Below are 17,640 nucleotides of genomic sequence, written 5' to 3' on the forward strand. Positions count from 1 at the left end.
CTTATATAGCGACGAACATCGTCCTTTATCCACTTGTAAAGCTCGACAGTCAGGCTAAACGCTATATTTATTATAAACAATAGTAGTTACAAATATAAATTCACCAAAAACATAAAACTTAAAATAATATTTTTAATAACAATAAAGTCCTTTTAAAAAAGTTAAAAAATATATAATATACAAGAAGTATAAAATTACGTTCAAAAGATAATATAACTATCACACACAGAGAGGCACGTGTTTGGAAATTAGTCCACGCGTTTATAAAAATACAGAATACCGGACCTTCCGCCCTGACGACTTTATCGTTGTGGCCAAAAAGTGATTCTAATTTTTCAAGCGCGGGTCGTACATTAACAACTTTAATGCCAAATTGTCTATAGATATTGAATTAGATTTTAAAAATGGAAGTGCAATATTTTCATTAAAAAAAGAAAAAATCAAAAGAAATACTGTTCCGCTTAGTAAAGTTGATATAAAATAATAGTGAAAAGGAATAAGGAAAAATTTTTATATTTAATAAAACCATTACAAAGTTAACTTATCAAAATATTAACTTATTTAAAAGAGATTTACACTATAAAATAGTTTAAACTCATTAACCAATTTTTTATTATATTTAATAATATTTTATATATTTAAAAGTTTAATAAACATATATAAAATTGTATCTTCATAATCTAATACACATTAGATAACAATATTTAAAAAAAAATTCCTAAGCTAATTAATTCCATAACCAAAAGTCTATAAAACATAAAAATAATTAAACGTACTCAACGCAAAGGCGGATAACCAAAACACACGCCGCAACGATTTTTGGTTGCTTAGAGGTAAATCCCTCCAGCAATTCTTCCTGATGCAGAGAAATTTGTTAAACTCAAAAAATGAAAAAAGTAGTAACTGCCGTAATATTTTTAAAAATAGCAGAAATAGTTTGGAGCTATTTATGATAAATTTTTTGTTAATTTTTAACAAAAAATTTAATATAAAATTGTTTATCATAAATTTATAAATATAAAGCGTTTTTAATAAAATTTTACTTATTAACCATAAAAATAAAGATTCGAAATTTTAAATTACTTTAAAGTCAATTATAATAATTTAAGTATGCTACTTGTTGAAGTCCACTTTATAAAAATATATTCTATTACAAAAAGCAAAAAAGAGACCATGCAAGATGCAGATTGTTCAATTTCTACAAAAAGTAAAAATAATTCTTGTGATAAGTCACGTGTCCTTTTTTTAGAACTTGTTAAGCACTTGATCACCACATTCTTTAAAACAGCGTTTGAAATCCTAAAGATTTATAATTTTCAATAATATCTTATAAAATTTAATATTAGTCGACCTCGTGGCACAAGCTGCTTTCTTAACAAATTCAAGGACACACTCTAAAGCTTTTTCTTGAACGCTCATATTCGTCTCTACAGCGAAGTCGGCCACAGAATCCACATATTCCATCCACTCCTTACTATTCGGATCTTCAACGCTAAAAGTAAAAAAATACTCTTTTTTAGTAGTAGTATTATTAATCACTGGCTCCAACCTTTTAAAGGATTCCAAAAGTTCTCCATAAGCGCTAACTTTGGCTCTCCAATTCTATATTAAAAATAATAAAATAATTTGATTAAACAATAATAAAAATTATGTTTTATTTCACTTGATGGACGAGCCTTTCTTTTAAAGGAATTATAGTAAAGTCTTCGTTAACAGCAGCCATTTTATAGGCATTAGAGATATTAAAACGAAGTCAACTTAGTCAAGCGAACCCTCTAAGAAGATAAGCACGAGTAAAGAAAATTTGGCGGAAAAAAAAAGATGGTTATATACACCAACACAATGTTTATGCTTGCTCTAACAAAACGATTTTTTCAAAACTGTTTACCTATAACGTGTGCGGGCTCTACAGAGATATTTAAAATGATTAACTTTTTAATAAGTAATAAATTATGATACCACGCGAAACTTGTAGCTTTATTTTTAAACGAACCTGAAGAAGGAAATAACTGTAATATTATACCTAAATGTGGCTACACTGAGTAGTTATTTAGTCTTTAAAGCAAAATTGTGTTAATAATGTTGCTTGTGTTAACTACTTAACCACCAAATCAAGTACAATTCCAGTAGGCAACTCGTATTTATTTAACCACAAGTTTCTGTATAACCTAAGATATTTAACTTTTACGTCCTCATAAATAGTGGTATAAAACTTTTATAACTATTGTGTTGAACATCTTTTGCACTCCTTTAGAGGTATTAAAGTTATTTTAATTTAAGATGTACATTATACATGTAGCCTTTCTTTCCACCATTTAGGGGGTTTTAGCTATTATTGAATTAATTTTAAGGTTTCTTATCCAGTTCCAGTTATGCAACTAAGTTTCCTGTTCTGTTTCTTGATGTTATATATTTCCTCTATCCAGAAAACAACATAGTATGAGCTCGCCTGAGCCCGCCTCCTTACAAACCGATTTAATAAGTCATCCTAAATGGATTATCTATGCTTCTCTTTTCACAATTTCATTACCAATTTTTATTATTATCAAATAACCTTTCCTTAATAAAACTTTCTCTTAAGCTCTTTAGCAACTGAGGTTTCCTTACAACAAAAGCAAAATGGAGGCGTACAGCGCATTGTAACCTCGAGAATTACCGGTTCCCCGTTGTTTTGTCCACAACTAAACTTGATAATTTTTTTTAGCTTGCTCTCTACTATTTGTTTATAAAGTGGACCCCTCCGTTGAAGTTTTTATAACTAAGTTTACTCTATGTTCTACAGACTTGAGATCATTTTGTTAGTAAGTAGTGAATTCTCACTGGGACCTGTAGATATGAATTTATATGTTTAGCAGGTATTTTAAAAAAAATATATAAAATGGAGAAGCCGAGTACTCCGTTAATTTCGCCTGCCTCGCATACTCAGTCGGAGAGTCTTTCAATCCCTGTACTTTCAACTTCTTTGACAAATATTTCTGAATTTCCATCGTCTGTTCAAGAAAATATATTAATAGAGGAATTGCTTTATTGTTTACTGGTAAAGTTTTTATTATATTATAACAAGATTTTGATTTTAGTTTTTTTCACTTACCTAAAAAGGGGATCTACGATGGGCTAAAAATAAATTTTACCCGAAAAAAAACTTCTGAGGGGCTTATACGTCTCCGAATGGAGGACCAAGTCGGTTTGTGGATTATTTTAAAACACTAATTTAATTATAATTTTCTTTTCTCCAGAGCCCGTTTTACGCCAACTTGCCGAAAAAATAGCGCTTAGTGGTATTGTTCATCTTCTCTTTAAGCGTAGCAGTTTTTTTACTTTACTAAAGGCTTGTATTTCAGTCAAATAAGTTCTTTCGTGGAAAAGAGACAAGTTCGGGAAGCTGGTCTCATTAATCATTGCCTTTCTTCTTCTTTAAGAACAATTTTAAAGGTTTTATGCATTCTGCGTGATTTTTCTTTTATTTGGAAAATTTTACTTCTTTTCATTATAAATAAAACTCAATTTAATTTTATAAAGAGAATTGTGTAACAACCATCACAAATTTAGTTATTCCATTAAATCAAGCATTTATATTTATTCAATGTATTAAGCGTTTCGCCTTATTTCGCATTTCTTTTGGATTTAGGAACTAATATATTTTTGGGGTTTATTTTTTTTGGAATTTTCACAACTAATTTTTTATTTATAAATGCTTTTATCATTCTCTATAGGAATACTACTTATTTGTAGCTCAATTAGAAAATCAACACAAACAGGGAAGGCTCACCTTACAACTTCTTTGGTACCTACAAACATTAACTTAATTAACTTTTTCTAAAAACTAATCTTTTTTTAGAAAAATGATTTTTTTTAGGACTTTAATTATAAAATAAAATTACGTTAAAGTTTGTTAGAGTAAAATCTAGTGTTTAGTTTTCTTTTATTAAAAATATTATACATAATATTGAAAAAATATTTTATGATTTTTCTTGATTATAGTTTTTGATATTAATATCGTAAAATTAAAAGTTTATTTATTTATAGATTATTACTTTTTTTGATTTTAATTAATTCTTTAAAGATTCTTAAAGTTTCTAAAGGTATTTATAAGTTTTTTTTTAAATTTTACTAAAAGTTATTACATGAAAAACTTATTATAAAAAGTCATCAAAAACTTATTTATTATTTGTTCATAAAATTTAATTTCTTAATTTAAATCAAATAAAAAAATAGTATGTTCATTTCATCTTTAAACTTTTACCTTCTATATAAATCATTTGGGCTATGAAGTTGATTCTGTCATAAGAATATCAACTTTTTTTATTTATTTAATATTTATATATATTAATTCTTAAATTTGTTTTATTAATAAATTTTAATTGCCATCTTATTAACTTTCTTAAAATTAATTCCTCCCGATGTTGGTTATGTTAATTTCTAATTTTCATATTTTCTAATTTACTTTTCTTTTTTTTGTAGGTTTTACGTTGATAATAATATAAAAACTTTGGAATTGATTTCAAATCTTTTGTCACTAATCGGAAAACAAAAAGGCTTCATTTTTAAAATCCTGAGTTAATCTTTAAATCTTTAATCTTTTTTTGGCAGGCGCTGCTGTCATCACACTGCTTCACTCTAAATTAGATCGTTCTTTGAGGTTTATTATTAGAGCTACTTCTTTATATATTATAATAATTTATAGTTATTAGATTATTAGATTGAAATTTTTTTACTTTCATTATAATTTTATTTCTAATTCTGAATAAAATTTAGTGTAGATGATGATATCATTATATAACCTTATTAATATACTAAATTTAGCTTCAATAGCTTTGAAAAGTTTTCTTTTTATTTTAAAATTTTAAAGCAAAGGTCTCCTTAAAGCAAACAGTTTAGCTAAACATCGCTTTAGAAATATTTTTTAATTTATTTATATACTCTTGTTTTTAATTTTATTCATTAAACTTAATTTAGTTTATTTTGGTAAAAAAAGTTTAACTTTTTTTAATTTAATTTTTTTATAAAATTTATTAATTTATCTGTAAACGATTTAGGCAAGCATAATTTAATGTTTTTATTTTTGGTTATTTAAAGGGGCTATACAACATTTTTATCTTATAATTTATAATTTTGCGTGATAATTTACAAATATGGGAAGCTATATTACATATTAAGTTTTTTCTAAGATTAGATGAAATAAATAATCATCCGACCTTTAATTTTTTTCCAGTATTATATTTAAGTTTTATATAATTTCTCTTTTTATTTTTTAATAACAATTTAAAAAAGTTACTTTTTATTTTGTTCTACTCTTAAAAGCTATTTTTTTATCAGTTTTTTGAGGCGCTCGTAAGGTTTATATAAATAGATGAGCTCTGCTACACAGTTCTGTTTGAAGTGAAATTATTTTCTGTCTGTAAATTTTTTCATCTCTATCATATATTTAATTAAATTTTTTTAAAATTAATTATTATTTTTGCTATTAATTTTTAAAAAAAAAACTTTTTTTTATAAATTTCAAAGCTCTGCTTTACGGTTTTATTGGTGGTGAAAACAATTTCTGTACTTAAATATTTTCTCTTTATTATTATTGACCCTTTTTCAAATTTATATTTTAAACAAAATTTTTGGAATACTAATAATATTAATTTATATTACTATTAGTGTTGGCTCTGATTACGACTTGACACAATACTTAGCGGAGGCGGCCACTCGTCCTTTTTTGCAGATGCTGCAAGATTGGATTTATAAAGTTTTTTTAAAAATTATATAATCATTATTATTTCAAATAATTTTATACTTATATTCATTATGTTTATTATTACTTCGTATTTAATGTTATAATCAATTTATAATGTTTAGATTTTTTTACTGTTATCGATATAGACATAAACTTTTGTAGTATTTATCTTTTATTTATGATATTATAAAAAGGGAAAGTTTGAGGATCCCTACAACGAATTTATGATCTCTATGCAAACTTTCCACGTGGACCGTCTCGATTCAAGGTTTGTTGCTTTACTTATAAGTTTTGTGTGTGGCATTTTATCTCTTTTTTTAGACGTTGGAATAAAGATTTCGTATTGGATCTTGAAAAAGTTCCCCGATTTTTTACAGTGGACTCTGAAAAAGTATCTATAATAATTATTATTACTTTATATAAAGCCCCGAGCGGGCATGTGCTCTGGTTATTATTCAATGTCAACAACTTTACTCTATGTTTAAAATTTTATTTATGATAAACTTCAGTTTTATTTCTTTTTCTTTCTATTGTTATTACTTCCTTTTCTTCTATATGAAAATAGATTTTAAAAACAGGAAAGTATTTAAACGTTATTAAAGAGTGTAATAGAAAAGTTCAATTTTTAGATCCCAAAACTATTTCCTACTCCACGTCGTACTTTGCGTATGATATATAAGAATAATAATAATATTTTAATGCCATACATAATTATAGTAAGTAAATAAACATTCCCACATTAATTATTTTAAAGTTTTTTAACATTTAATTTTCGTTATTATATTTACTATTTTTTAAATTTTCATTATTATCTATAATAAAAGATATCGTTCTTACATTGAAGAAGCCTACAATTATGCAAGCAAAACTTTATTGAATGTTTTGCTTAAAGAAAAACATTTGCTTCTTCATTTTAGGTGAAAACTGTATTATTAATATTATAATTATAATTATAATTATTGTTATTGGTATTATTATTATTAATATTTCACTATTACTTTAAATATACAATTATTACGACAAGCCCCTCCTTTAGATTTAAAATTTATATTCATAATTTTTTTGGTTTAATAAATAAATATTTTGTTATACTTTTATTTCTTGTCAGAACTTTGAAGGGGTATTTCTTGCACGGCTCCAGTTTTTTTTTATCGGACTTTTTAGATTTGGCCGAAGACGAGCTAAGCCTAGCCGTTTCAGAAATATTAATTTCGAAACTGGGTTCGTAAATTTATTATTAACATTAATATTATCACTATCACTATTACTACATTTATTATTTAGAATTGTTTTTGGAAAGAGCTCTTCAAACAGAACGCACAGATTTATTTAAGCAGCAAATAAAGTTTTTTTAAAAAACTCATATATATTGAAAAATATAATATATATTGAAAATCTATTTCATACTAAACCTTTCTAAAATTTCTATATAGTATTATATTTGAACTTTCTTTTATATATATTTTATTTTGAATATATGAAGCTTATAAAAATATTAATTATTTGAAGTAAATAGCAGTGTTTAGTGAAGCAATAATAAAACTTTTTATATTTACGGTTATTAATAATTGCCTATAATAAAATAAAAAGCTGTAAAACGATAGTTTTATAAATATTTTACCTTTTTAATTATACAATAAATATTTATTTTTCAATATTTTTTGAAGTTTATAATATTTAAGAACTTTTACTTTACTTTATTCTACGATTAATATTAACAAACTCACTTCTATTTAAATTTTATAGTAATTAATATATATTATATACTTTTTATATTTTTGCTTATACAATTTACATAATTATTTTATAATAGTGATAAAAGTTTACTTTGCTACTGATATAAAATTTTTTTATAATTATCATTAAAATACAGTAATAATAACTTTTTTATTATGTTATTTAAGTTTTTAATAGAATTAAACCCTTCAATATTCTAATATATATTGTTTATTTAAAGTTGTTACGTCATGAATATATAAAGATTAATAATAATATTTTATTATATTGTTAAAAAGTTTTTACTATCTTTATTCTTATGAAGCCTGTATTTTTTTTATTTATTTATACTAAATAAAATATATTTTTTTTAACTTCAAGTGTTTACAAGTTTTTTGTTAATAGTAAATATTTATTATTATTTAATAAATTTTCTCTATAAATTTATATAACCTAATAAACTATTTTTTATTAACTTCTGTAAATTCTTTTTTTTTTTTTAAATTTAATATTATATTATTATCACTTTATATTCCTATTTACTTTATTTAAGGACTTTCTACTATTATAATATGCTTGTTATAATAATTTTTGTAAATTAATAATAATAAATAATATCTAATCAGATGTGCGTTTGCCCCCGTCGAACTTTTTACTGAACTTTTTAATATTTTGAAAATAGACGAAACTTCTATTATTAAAACTTTTCAGCCAGCAGAGAAGTTAGCTTCTACGGGTACTATAAAATTTATTTATCTATTGTATTGTATACACTTATAAATATAATGTTTAAGTAAATATTCAAAAATAAAAAAAATATATTATATATTTTTTATGGTGACCGTATAAAACCGTTACGAAAAAAGATAATTAAAAAAATATTAAGTGCAAACGGAATTACATAATAAAAAATTTTAGATTTGCATATGAAGTTACTTAATATTTTAAAAAAAAACTACTTTTTATCATTATATTTTTTTATTTATAAAATGTCTGTTACTTTTGATTTAGATTAACAAAAAATAATATAAAGAGTATTCTTTTCACTAAATCACATTTTTATATGAAGAAAAAGGAACTTGTCATAAAAATTCTATAGCTCTTTTTTCTTGTTTTATTATAAAAAACTAATAAATAAATAAAATTTTGAAAATTTTTACAGTTCTTACAAGTAATTTGATAAAAAACTATAACTATTAGCTTTTTTATACAAACTAATTAACAAATATCGTTCAAAACCTTGTTATCTTCTCTTTTATAAAAAATATACCAATATAAAGAAAATCAGGACTTTTTATATTGCTATACAAAACTAATAAAAAAATATTTTCTTAAAATCTAGTTTATATTTTATATATACAAAAATGCTTTATTGAACAAATTTTAATAGTTTCTATATTTTTATATACAATTAAAAAAATAAAACTTTTTATTTTTTATAAGAAACTAATAAAAAGTAGATATACTATAATACTAATGTAAAGTGTCAATATAATGTCATATTATTCATATTTCTTGTAGGCAACAACTTATTTTCGTTGGCTTATACACTTCCTTGGCCAATGCCGTTAGTTATCAGCAATCGTACGTTTCTTTATTACAATAACTTTTATTATAATTTTTATTTGCATCATCTTTTAAACTTATTATTATTATTATATATATTTAATGTTAATTTTTATATTGCAAATTAGTGGTTACGTTTATTAATAAATAATTATCATAAAGATTATTATGTTTAAACAGCGGATTTAAATAGGAAAAATATATATATTAATTATAATTTTTTTTTCTTTTTACTACTTTTACTTATTTTAAAATATTAATAGGAGTTTTGACAAAATATACTTTTCTCTTCCGCTACTTATTTTTTTTGATGGTTATTGGTAAGAACCAATTAATATAATATATTATTATTACTATTTTAATTATTATTTAGAACGCCGCTTATGTTGTTTATGGAAAGACTTTATACGTTCTTCAAAAGCTGTATGTTACCTTTTTAGTGTTTGCTTATATTATTTATATAGATATACTATTATTACCTACAATTTTTTTATGACACAACTAATATTTTCTGTAATATACATATCTATTTCTTAAAAAAATTTTAATAGACTTCATTATATATGATAAACATCGTACATTTTGCTTAATATCTAGAACGATAGTCGAGTCTACGCAGCAACGCTCAGAATAATGCTCGGCTTTATAAAAAACTTGCGCTCTTTTTATTTGCTATACTGCATTGAAAGCAATTGGAGTGGTTTTGAAAATAAAATTCTCGCAGTATTATTATATATATATATTATTATTATATTATTATTATATTACGCTACTATTATTATTATAATAATGATAATTATTATTTATTTATTTAATACAATTATAATACTTTTATATTTTTCAAGGTAAAAACTCTTGACGAAGTTTTAATTACCCACAATGATTTTTTGGACACGTGCTTAAAGCAGTGCATGTTAACCAATAAAGAACTTTTCCAGGTTTTTTTGTTATAGTATTTATTATTTTAATATTTAATTTTTCTATACAATATTAATTATAATAATAATAATAATTAAACAGAAGTTGTATTCTTTGTTAAAACTTATTGAGGACTTTTGCGCTTTTTCTTTTTTGGATTTCATTTCAATTCAGGAAAGTGCACGTATCTTTTCAGAAAAACTAAAAGAATATGTCCGTCTACTAAACTTTCATGCCTCGACAGACTTAAATCAACACCTCCTCCGCTTAATAATAATAATAAATTATAACCAATTTTTTTAAAAAACTTCTTTTTATCTTTTTTTTACCAAAAAGTTTCAGGGTAAAGTGATCGTTTTTCGCTGCTGTGCGACTTTAACCCTGTATTATTAAAAATATTAATACAAAATAAATATCAAAATCATAAACATATTAGCAGAGGATATACATGTATAAATACAAAACTATTTCAACAGAAATGTAATTATTCGTAGCCACCTGGCTTGGTCGAGAAACTCCAATCAAATTTGACTGTATGACAAGGAATGTCTTTTTTATAACTGAATACATTCAAATCATATGATATATGGAAAAAAATTTGCTATTCAGCTATTTAACAACAAAAATAAACTAGTTAAAAAAAACAAAATAAACTCAAGAAAAATGAAGTGCTGTTTGGTTTCAGCTTAAAATAAGAAAAAGTGATATTTAATATATATATATATATATATATATATATATATATTCATTTATATATGTAACCAAGTTTAATCGCATCACGTTTGTTAGATAAGAGAAAATCTCAAATCTCAAAAAAAAAAAAAAAGGTTTCCGACACGGGCGAATAAACAAAGGAGCATTGAAAATCTCGTTAAATAAATTTCTCTAGCGTAAACTTATAAAGATTAACAATATGTGAACTGAAAATAGTTTAAAGTTTAAGAAAATAAGTTGTGTAGCTATATTTTAATTATCACTATTTTACTACAATATATTCATATATTTTTACTACACAATTCTCAAAGAAGGGAAAAATTATTTTGTTAAGTCACCCGTAAACCTACATCTTTATCATTTATAAAGAAAACGCGTAGTAAGTATTCTGATTACGGTTCAGAACAGCCCTCCGAAAGGCTGAAAAGTAATAATACTTCCTTTTTCCTGTTTAATAATTATAAGTTTAACTTTGAAATTCTAAAGATGGCAACTAATTTAGTAAATGCTACTTAATACTGAACTAAAAAAAAACAATCAATTACAGCCAGTTGCAAACCAGGAACTTTGCAAAAATGGAATACTATGCAATCCTTCGTTTTATTAATTGTAGTCGACAATAGATTTTCAACAAGCATAACTTTATTCATAATCCATGTCTCATTCAAGGCAAGCCAATCCACCTATTTGAATAGATTCTTTTTATTCTATACCTTCTTAAATAGAATAGGGGAAGTGTTATATTTCAAATTTCGCTTTTGGTTAATGTGATATTAGATTTAGTTTAAGTATATACCTGTAGAAAATTATACTACATAATTTTGATATGTATACATATCATCTTTTAAGAAATAATCCACAAGCCTTTCGACTTAAGGTTAGGTGCGTCTCTAATTTTAAGGGGTAATTATATTAGTTAAATTAATTGGCTCCGCGGTATTTTATACGTGTGTTTTAATTAAATGTGAGAAATGCTTAAGTTCAAACAAATGGGTTTAACTCTCTACACTTAACTACTCAAAGAATTTGAGTTGCATTACCTAAACGTAGAACGTAAAAAAAAGCTTGAAACTTGTTAAAGAGTTGAATGGCTCAAAACAAGCATAATATTATTAGTTTAACTACAATCTATCTCTACTTAAAGAAATTGATATTTTAAAATGAAGATCTCTAAATCGTTCAAGTGATGCTGCTACCGCAGTGGCTGCTTGTGTAGATGGTTTTCGGGATTGCACCAATGATACAGAAAAAGCAGGGATTTATAAAAGACTGTTTATATTTAGATAAAATAAGAGTCCAACAGTTTAAAACCCCGAAATTAATCGAAAGGTGTTAGGATTTAATACCTTAATGATTTCCTGCCCACTTTATCAGGTGGTGGGAAGTTCAACAAAAGGAATATATGGATAGCTTACTAACCAAGTACGAGATGGGAGAAGCTAAAATTGTAAAGTACCCTGTGATAAATGAAAAATTACCAACCTCTAAATTCTGTTAATAATAAGAAACATAAATACTCACTACAGTATTTCGCAACTTGCTCGAAAATGGATATGTAGTTGGTAGTAAAAAAACTAAATTCCCATATTAAAGCTTATGCAATTTAACACTGAAACGTTGCGAAACGTTTCGTTATTTCAAAGAAATGATAGGATACGAAATAAAGCGACGAAAAAAAATTTAAACAATCATATATTCTAACGCTGACTACGTCTCAGAGTATAACAGAAAATTTAGATCTGCTACCATACTTAAAATAAATGAATGTCCTGTAGTAGGAGGACAAGGCAACAGTACATGTTAACTTTTTATTCGACCAAAGCAGAATTCATAGCAATTGCTGAAAGAATAAAGAGGGAAAAATGGATAAATGCCGTGCTAAAGGAACTTGGAGACATCTTTGGAGATCCCATAAGTATTCTAACCACAACTATCCCACAAAACATACATTAAATCATGGAATTAGAACAGAGGTACCAAGCCATTTCGTAGTTTAAGATCTAACACTCGATTATACACTATCGTGCAAAATTGTTTCAATGTTTTGCATTTTTTTAATTAAGATAGAATAACTTTTCAATAACGTAATGTATTACATTAAATTTCATTTACAGTAAACTTCTATGTCCTAGCTACATTTGGTTAATACTTGATCTTAAATTGGTTTATGAGCTTGTAAAGTTCAAAGACTATAGAAACAATTTTGCACGTAAAAAAAAAATTAATTTAATAATCGAGGTTTCGTAATTAGTATAGCTTCCTTTTGCCAGAAACACTATTTGTACCCTCTCTGGCATACTGGCAATCAGATTGTAGCATTGATCCGGTGTTATATTTTTCCATTCTGATTGTACAAGTCACCAAAAACTCGCCAAGTTAGCAGGAACCGATTCGTGTGATACCAATTATCTCTTTAATGTTCCCCATGTATGCTCAGTGATATTAGGTTATTTCGGTGGCCAGTCTAGCACTTGGAACGATAGTAGTAGGAGCCGTGATCTCACCGGTTGTGCAGTATGACGGGACAGTATCCTGCTTAAAGTTCATTTTATCAAGTCCAAAGCCATACCAAGCGCATTCTAAGTAAGTCATTCTTGATAATGTCCAAATACGTGCTTGCGGTGATGCTCCCTGTCACTTTTTCCAAATATCTGATCCCCTTAGATGTTATACAGGGCCAAATCATGTTTATAAGTTTGCACCACCTGGCGATCAAGTATTCGATCATCGCTGGATAGCTCCCAACACCACCTAATGCCATCTGGACCATATCTATTTACCTTGTCTCGTCCGAGGAAAAATTACTGTTTCCCAGTCAGAAATGGACCAATATCCGCATTTCTTCGCAAACTCATATCTTAGTCGCTTGTGACCGTCTGTCAAAGTGGGTTTAATTAACTTTTTTTGGATGGAGACCAGCAGATGTAATGCTCTCGATATGGTCGATCTTGCAAACTGGGTTTACCTGATGTTTATTTCTATGATTTTTAAAGCTTTCTGTGCAGATTCAATTAATCAATGCCACCTGTCGTACATGTCGAGCTACATCCCGATTTTTCAAGCTCTTTGAACGCCCAGGTTCATTGCAAAGACGATTTGGATCGTATTAAGCTTTGAACCGGGGAATAGTTGGTCATACTGACACCACACTCACGAGCGATCTCAGCGTAAGGCTTGCCTGTCCTAAAAGACATTTTACATCATTTTCTTGACCGATTGAAAGTTTACGCAGTGTTAAAATCTATAAATAAACTATCCTTTATAGTCACTCAAACGCTTTGAAACAAAACCATTGAGTGATCATAAAAATTGCGTATAAAATTGGAACAATTTGGCTTTAAGGGGGTCACAGGCAAAATCGTTTTAGTGGATACTTAAACTTTAAAAAGCGATGAAAACTTAAGAAAGCAAGTCCTCTAACACAACCTACATTAAACAGAACTCAATCTAAGCTTATACATATATAAGGGATCAACATAACCTATTATTAATTAAAGCCTTATAGAATTTTTACGAAAAAATTTAAAAAATAAAAACAATTTTGAACGATAGCGCGGACAACTGTTTTTTTTAAGCCTTTTGCCCTCATGAATAATCCGCTTATTTTTTTTTCTTTTACTCACGTGGTCAGCACTTGAGTTCTTTTTATTTTTTTCCTTATGGGAGGTGTCGTCCTTTATTCTCTTTTCTGTTCTCTTTTTAGATATTTATTTTCTTCAGTTCGTGTAATATTTTATTATTAACACTTTTTTTTTGGTTTTATAAGCCTTTCCTTTTTTAAAACAACAACTCTTTCGGTTTGTTACGACGTAGCAGTTTGTTAAAGATGAACCTACAAGAAAGTGTCTCATTAAAGTACTGTCTTACTAACGAGCTGTTAGCTGATTTTTTTACTTAATGTTTCACTGGCGCTCCGTTCACTAAAATAGTCTTTATAGTAACCAGCCCATAATTGAAAGAGTCAAAATGAATCCTCTAAAAATTTTAAAGCTTATATTCAAGTAGCCGTACATGAAGCCTTCTTTTATAATATTGTGATAGCCTTTTCCTCTTCAGTTGTGAGTCCCTTGTTCATGCGATAGCAGACGCCATTAGTGGGTTTAAGAGTCTGTGTACCCTCAGTCGATAATGTACTTTAAATTTTTAGACACTTTTCCCTCCCTCTCCCTCCCTCTCCCTCCCCACCCTCACTTTCACGATCTCGGAGGCTTCGGGCTGTAACTTAGATTAGGTAGCCCATCGTGGAATTATTTTAATTTTGAAAAATGCAACCTAATCCCCTCCAGTCGTAGTTAAATAATCTGCAAATGTTTTCACATTCTTTTCCCTATATGTAATGGCGTTACTTGGAATCATGAAAATCTTTGTTATCTTTTCACATGAAGAATGTGTAAGACCCGGCTTCATTCCTCCTAGGCTACGCCCCCTCATAGCACTCTACTTAGGTTACGTGGTTAGTTTCATTTTTGATCCATTTAGTGTATACACCATATACACACCCGAGGAGAAACCAAGTTGCGTTTATTTTCTTTATGGTCTGGGTGAACTTTCTTGCTACGGATCCTATCCTGGTTTATTATTCTCATGATCTTTCTAATAATCTGTTGTTCTGATGTGTTTTATTAGTCTGTCCGTCTTGTTATTCTTCTATACTGTTTATTCCTTTTATTGTCTCTTATTTAATAAAGTTGTATACGTTCTTTGTCTACTGATACTATTTTCATACAAACGCTCAGCCATCTTCATAGAAAGGACGTGACCTTTCAATGCATTTCGAGATGTGGCGAAATATAAATTCTAAAAGAACAAAAAAAGTTCAAATGAACGAGTTGTACGTAAACGAAAAATTGATAGGTTAAAAACTTTATAAACTAAGTTCTCGAACAAAAATTTTTTTTATAGTAAGTTATAGGGAAGTTTTTAAATTGTAAAATAATTCTTATCGTTCTTAATAAAACTCTTAGTTTCAAAATTATTTGAAGATTAGCGACACCTCTACTAACGAAAATACACAAAAGCTAAAGTACCTTTTTGCAAGCAAGTGTTTCCATTTAGCATTTTAGGTATTGTCGTAATTGAAAACGCGTAAGCTGAGTGTCATCGACATAGAGTACAAAGCGGAGTGTGAGGATTCGCAGAATTTGGTATGTTCTGCATGTACAGCGCGTGGTACGGAATTTGAATAATATCTCCCATTCCTGCGCTTTCTTACAAATTACCAGATTGACTGGTAAAATTCAAAATTATAATTCGTAAGTGTATATATAGCTGGCTTCCTTAAGTGTTTATGATTAAATATTAACCCTTCTTTGGTTCCGCAATAAATTATCTCTTTGCAGGTATTTAAATTATACATCCTTTCAAAGAAAACTCTTTCTTTACGTATCTAGATTTCTGTTGTTATTTCTTGTTGGCAGTCTTCTTAATTCTACGTCTACAAGCTTATTATTCTCTTTTCCATCCCCCTCGCTAGGATCTAGCTCTACTTTCGTTAAAATCTGTCTTTAAGGCTGTTCATTTTACCTTTACCTTTTAATCTTTCCATCATTTTTTTATTTAATATTTTCGCCCTTTTTACTTCAATAAAAAAGAGAATTGATAGAAGATAACCTTTCAAAACAACAGCAGTCAGTAGACGGTGTGACAACAACGTAGTTCTAATTTTCATTCGAACGGTGCATTTGCATAGAAACAGAGTTAGTTAATTATAGAGGTCTAAAGGAGCACCTAGTACTGTAGTTTCGTTAGGAGAACCCTGTGTTATGAATAGTCAAAGATTTCTTCAACGCCGAGGAAGACAACACTCGTGGATTTCTTAATATTAAAGTTGAGTTGTTTATTAAACAAAGCGCAGGAAATGTTATGTCACCTAGTGAACTCTGAAATACAACTTGAAAAAAGGCATAGTAGAACAGCCTACACAATGTTTACCCACTGCTTGAACTAGGCTAATGAGGCGCGATTTATTGGGATTTAATGAAGCCTATGAGTTCTTAAGTAACATTACATTAGTAACTGTTATCCATCACGATCGGAAGGAGGATAGTGACATGCAGAATTTGCAAAATAAGCGAGATAATTCGTCACCAGCAGCAACAAACGTCTAGTTAATAAAATGGTGAGGGCTATGTTATTTGATTCTGACTTGCCCTAGATATTGTAGAAGAAGCACTGTTGTATTCTGATATACAAGAAATATCATTGCGACAGCTCTGCCACCCAAAACCACGGCCCATGAACTTTTAATTAAGGAGAAATCTGTTGAGGAAATTCCGTATATATGGTTGCATAGTGTTCTATTTTTAATCAGCTTCCCTTACCTAAATTAACAAAAGAGCTAGAAATGGTTTTTTTAATGGTTGAGACATTTCTAAGCATTGTTGTAAGATATATGGGCCCCCAAACAACTTTAATATTTACATAGAAAAGGTTCGTTTTGTAAAAATGATAACGAGCAAGTGTAAACCCAACCACGTTAAACTCTTACCTCTATTAGTCCTATTGCAGTTTTTATCACTATAAAACAGGCTGATTGGGAGAAATGCAAAGATGAGAGATTGTCTTCGATTCTAGCTGTCAAACAGGTTGTAAGTGAGTGGTCGACATAACAACGATCTAGGCACTAAAGCGTGAAGATCAAATATCGTTAATAATATCTAAATGCCCTTATTGTGAACGTTCGGAGTACAACACCACTACATATCTATTAAATAAGCTTTAGAAAGTGAATAGCGATGAATGACTTTAAGCTATTAACCAGGTGTTCGGGTATAATGCAAAGAATAAAACTTGGATACCGGCCATTCTTCTTAGGAAAAAAAAAAGAGGGTCAGGTAAGTGGTTATTGAAAATAAAAAGCAGCTCTGATGGGAGCATTGACAACTTTAAAGCCAGATCTGCGCCAAAGATTTTATGCAAGTGTATGGAGAAGATTATTTGCTAAACTTAAAACTATTCGAATCTTTCTTTCTTAACCGCTCCTTTGAGAATGTGAGATTACGGTT

General features: G+C 27.7%; 2 protein-coding genes across 2 annotated transcripts; both read left to right on the top strand.

The window, feature by feature from the left end:
- Positions 1 to 2,529: 2,529 nt before the first annotated feature.
- Positions 2,530 to 4,561, top strand: LOC135120913 (gamma-tubulin complex component 2-like). Its single transcript, XM_064045242.1, has 7 exons — positions 2,530 to 2,801; positions 2,856 to 3,037; positions 3,100 to 3,184; positions 3,237 to 3,278; positions 3,329 to 3,432; positions 3,714 to 3,784; positions 4,462 to 4,561. The coding sequence occupies exons 2-7, from the start codon at positions 2,879 to 2,881 to the stop codon at positions 4,559 to 4,561; spliced, it is 561 nt and encodes a 186-aa protein (XP_063901312.1). The 5' UTR covers positions 2,530 to 2,801; positions 2,856 to 2,878.
- A 23-nt stretch (positions 4,562 to 4,584) lies between these two features.
- LOC135120915 (gamma-tubulin complex component 2-like) lies at positions 4,585 to 16,743 on the top strand. The gene is made up of 17 exons (XM_064045243.1): positions 4,585 to 4,639; positions 5,647 to 5,734; positions 5,917 to 5,990; positions 6,044 to 6,113; positions 6,288 to 6,388; positions 6,547 to 6,639; positions 6,831 to 6,943; positions 7,007 to 7,067; positions 8,065 to 8,174; positions 8,960 to 9,022; positions 9,268 to 9,324; positions 9,378 to 9,427; positions 9,602 to 9,727; positions 9,850 to 9,942; positions 10,025 to 10,135; positions 13,083 to 13,219; positions 16,584 to 16,743. The coding sequence occupies exons 2-17, from the start codon at positions 5,711 to 5,713 to the stop codon at positions 16,741 to 16,743; spliced, it is 1,443 nt and encodes a 480-aa protein (XP_063901313.1). The 5' UTR covers positions 4,585 to 4,639; positions 5,647 to 5,710.
- The last annotated feature ends 897 nt before the right edge of the window (positions 16,744 to 17,640 follow it).

Source organism: Zophobas morio, unplaced genomic scaffold, assembly GCF_036711695.1.
Source record: "Zophobas morio isolate AGI-343-1 ecotype UQ-CSIRO unplaced genomic scaffold, CSIRO_AGI_Zmor_V1 ptg000450l, whole genome shotgun sequence".
NCBI classification, from domain to species: Eukaryota; Metazoa; Arthropoda; class Insecta; order Coleoptera; family Tenebrionidae; genus Zophobas; species Zophobas morio.